Source organism: Cucurbita pepo, chromosome 14 (genome assembly GCF_057944985.1).
Source record: "Cucurbita pepo subsp. pepo isolate OVF chromosome 14, ASM5794498v1, whole genome shotgun sequence".
Classification (NCBI taxonomy): Eukaryota; Viridiplantae; Streptophyta; class Magnoliopsida; order Cucurbitales; family Cucurbitaceae; genus Cucurbita; species Cucurbita pepo.
The window spans coordinates 4,584,558-4,587,729 of record NC_141811.1 but is presented as its reverse complement, the minus strand read 5'-3'; the positions used below and the strand labels follow the sequence as shown (position 1 = coordinate 4,587,729).

Genomic DNA, 3,172 nt, shown 5'->3' with positions numbered 1-3,172 from the left:
ATATTTATTTATTATATGTCGAATATTCAAAAGGGTTAGGGTAGATGAGATGATTTATTTCCAGCATTTTAAGTCAACACGTCATGGTCATGTTTGGCTGTCTGTTCATTGTTTGACTCTTAAATACATAAATAATAAACCCTTTTTTTACTTTTTTTAGTTAATAATTTCCCCTATTTCTATTTCATTTTATTTCTCTTAAATTCCCAATTTTTGTATTTTCTACCTTAATAATAAAAATACTAAATCCCTCTAATTCTTTTATCGATCCATATTGTTACGAGTTTACGCATAATACCAATCGACTGACCGACCGACCCATCTAAATTACCATTATACCCTTGCATTTAGTGATGGGAGTAATAGGAAGAGAACTTATATTATAATACTTATTAGCCTTGCGTGGCAATTTTTGGTTACAACAAAATTGGTATGTAAAAGTAAAGTAAATACAGTTGAGGACTTTTCCCCATTCATTTCATGTAAAATTAAAAAAAAAAAAAGAATAAAACTCAAAAAAAATCAGGACCGTTGGGTTTTTCTAAAGTATATCCAAACTATAATGACTCTCTTGCGAGTCAGAAACTGTCCCCTTTTGCCCAAAAAACCATAACAGAGCACATTTCCTCTGTTTTTGATTCTTCTTTACCTCACTGATGCTGATTTGACCTTAGACAACAGTTTTCCATTGCTCTATTTCTATTTTTAGAAACTTTTTCTGAATTTTTCACTCAAAGTTTTGGAACAATCTTCGTATTCTCTTCTCTTGATCTTTTTTTTTTTCTGGGTTTCTGTGTTCTTCTGTTTTTACTTCTTGAGAGAGATTTTAATGGGAAGCCCATTATGGGGAAGCGCAAAAGGACCGTATTGAATGCCTTCTTGAGCGCCCACTACACTCCATCTGCATAAATTTCAAGCCAACAGCCAAATCAATCACATGGGTCTTCTTGGATCAGATGATTTTGAAGGTTAAAGATTGAGAAATTACCGACCTGTACTTGGTGGTTAAATGATGGAGAAGAACGAGCATTTCGAGCTTGGCCAGTTCATTTCCTGGACAAGAGTGGGTTCCATTGCCAAATGGCATGTAGGTATTGGGTTTTTGAGGGACCTGTTTCAATCATAATAAACACAATCATTGAATGTTTGGGCTAACCAAATTTGTGTGGGAAAAAGGAAAGGGAAGAAGAATATGTTCTTGTTTTTCTAAATGAAGTAAGCAAGCAAGCAATTAATAAATAAATACACTGTGCTCTGTTTCCTCTGTTTTTACCTCGAATCTTGAAGGATCGAACTTGTCTGGTTGAGGGAAATTTTCTGGGCTGTGATGAATGTTTCTGAAAAGAGGAAGAACTTTCCATCCTTTTGGAATCAAATAGCCTGAAGATGGAGAGTTTTTGAATCAGAAAACAGATGAAAATGGGTTTTGATTTCAGAATTAACTTTTTTTTCTTGGGTTTGTGTTCTTACCGTCAAATTCTACATCTTCCACGGCTTCTCTGAAGGTAAATGATAGAACTGAAGCAACTCTTAGAGTTTCTTGAATCACCCTTGAAGTGATCGGCATGTTTTTGGTGTCAGCCCAGGTGAGATTATCATCTCCACTCTGTTTTTCCTTCATGATTGCTTCTTGTTCATCCTATAAACCGAAGAACAGAGGAGAATTCATTTCAATTCATTTCTAAGCTCTAGGAAAAGAAAGTGGAATTTGGGTTTTGGTTTAAGTTTAGAGATGATTCTTACAGTGACAGCTTGAAGAACACTTGGGTTTTCTCCTAGATACTTCAAGATCCATGTTAGAACACTTGCGGTCGTGTCCCGAGCAGCGAATATTAGACCGATGACGTTATCGGCGATCTGTTCATCGGTGAGGCCTTCCTTTTCACCCATGAAAGATCCAAGGAGATCGTTGTGATCGCGCTTCATTTCTCTTCTGGTTGAGAGGATCTTGGTTAAGATATGTGCTAGCTCTTTCCTTGCTTTCATGGCCTTGTGGAAGAGTGTTCCTGGCAGGTTTATCGGCATTGAATTGTACCCTTTTTCAAGTGTGTAATAGCATCGCTTCAAGTCTTCGAAGTAAAGAGCTTCTTCTTTTCCAAATATCGAAAGTAAAGAAACCTCGAATGCAAACTGAAGAAGAACAAGAAGAACATAATTAACCAAATATACAAACCATTCGAAAAAAAACCAGAGTATATGAATAAGAAACAGAGATGCTCTGTTTTTGCTCTGTTTTTACTCTGTTTTTAATGTAAAGAATTGAGGAAGAACTGTATTATACCATCTTCATTTCTTTGAAGGTATTGATTAATTGTCCATCCCATGATTGAACAGTGTTCTTAGCAATGGATTCGATACTCGGGACGATGTTTCGAATCGCTTCAGGCATGAATGTTCGAAGAACGAGGCGTCGTAATTTAGCATGGTAGTCACCTTGGTGAAAGAAGATGGCATTTTTGCCCAACATCCTTTCCTTACTGGCTGGAAATGTAGGCTTAAAGAGATGAGCTTTAGTGACCAACACAAACTTAGCAGCTTCAGGGCTAGAAACCATCACACAAGGATAACCCAATATGTGGGACTTAAAAATAGGACCATATCTGTAATCAAAACACAACAAAATCAATCAAATTAATCAAAACCCATTTGAGAAACAAACCCAAAAACATGAACAGAGAGAGAAACAAATAAAAACCTCTTCTTCTTTGAGGCGAAGAAGACATTGGGATCTTGAGAGTAGAGTTGGAGGGTTTCACCCATGTAAGGCCAGCCCATTGAGCCCGGCGGAAGGGGAAGTTTCCGGCGAGCAGGGGCGGAGAATTTGAAAAGAAAATGAAGAAGAAGAAGAAAGAAGGCGGCGATGACGGCGGCGAAACAGAACATGTTTCGGAGTTGTTTGGTTTATGGCGTATGGATGAAATTGGGAGAAGAAATTAGGAGGGTGAAGAAAAAAGGGATTAAGAAAGGGGTATTTATAGTGTTTTGATGGAGTGGGGCGAGGAAAGAGGGAAGGAAACAAGGAAATAACACACACAAAGGGGTTTTCAATACAGCTCAAGGCGCACACACGGAATCTCCTTCCAGCTCATACTTCTCTCTCCCCCCTTCCTCTGCCTCCTAAAAATAAAAATCATATCACCTCCTCCTTCACACCGTAACTGTCTCGTAATAA

The 3,172-nt window shown here is 37.7% G+C and overlaps 1 protein-coding gene across 1 annotated transcript; it reads right to left on the bottom strand.

The window, feature by feature from the left end:
* Positions 1 to 360: 360 nt before the first annotated feature.
* Positions 361 to 2,946, bottom strand: LOC111810919 (abscisic acid 8'-hydroxylase CYP707A2). Its single transcript, XM_023697764.2, has 7 exons — positions 2,696 to 2,946; positions 2,282 to 2,600; positions 1,744 to 2,130; positions 1,471 to 1,639; positions 1,274 to 1,380; positions 993 to 1,111; positions 361 to 901 (listed from the first exon to the last, which is right to left on the bottom strand). Exons 1-7 carry the CDS (start codon positions 2,881 to 2,883, stop codon positions 808 to 810), a joined length of 1,383 nt encoding a protein of 460 aa, XP_023553532.2. The 5' UTR covers positions 2,884 to 2,946; the 3' UTR covers positions 361 to 807.
* Positions 2,947 to 3,172: the final 226 nt, after the last annotated feature.

Bases quoted from the DNA above. Each gene is read 5' to 3' on its own strand.
- LOC111810919 (XM_023697764.2), bottom strand. From the start codon at position 2,883: ATGTTCTGTTTCGCCGCCGTCATCGCCGCCTTCTTTCTTCTTCTTCTT. The intron at 1,381-1,470 runs GTAAGAACACAA...CTCCATCTTCAG, and splicing joins GGAAGATGTAGAATTTGACG to GCTATTTGATTCCAAAAGGA. The intron at 902-992 runs GTCGGTAATTTC...AAATTTATGCAG, and splicing joins CATTTAACCACCAAGTACAG to ATGGAGTGTAGTGGGCGCTC.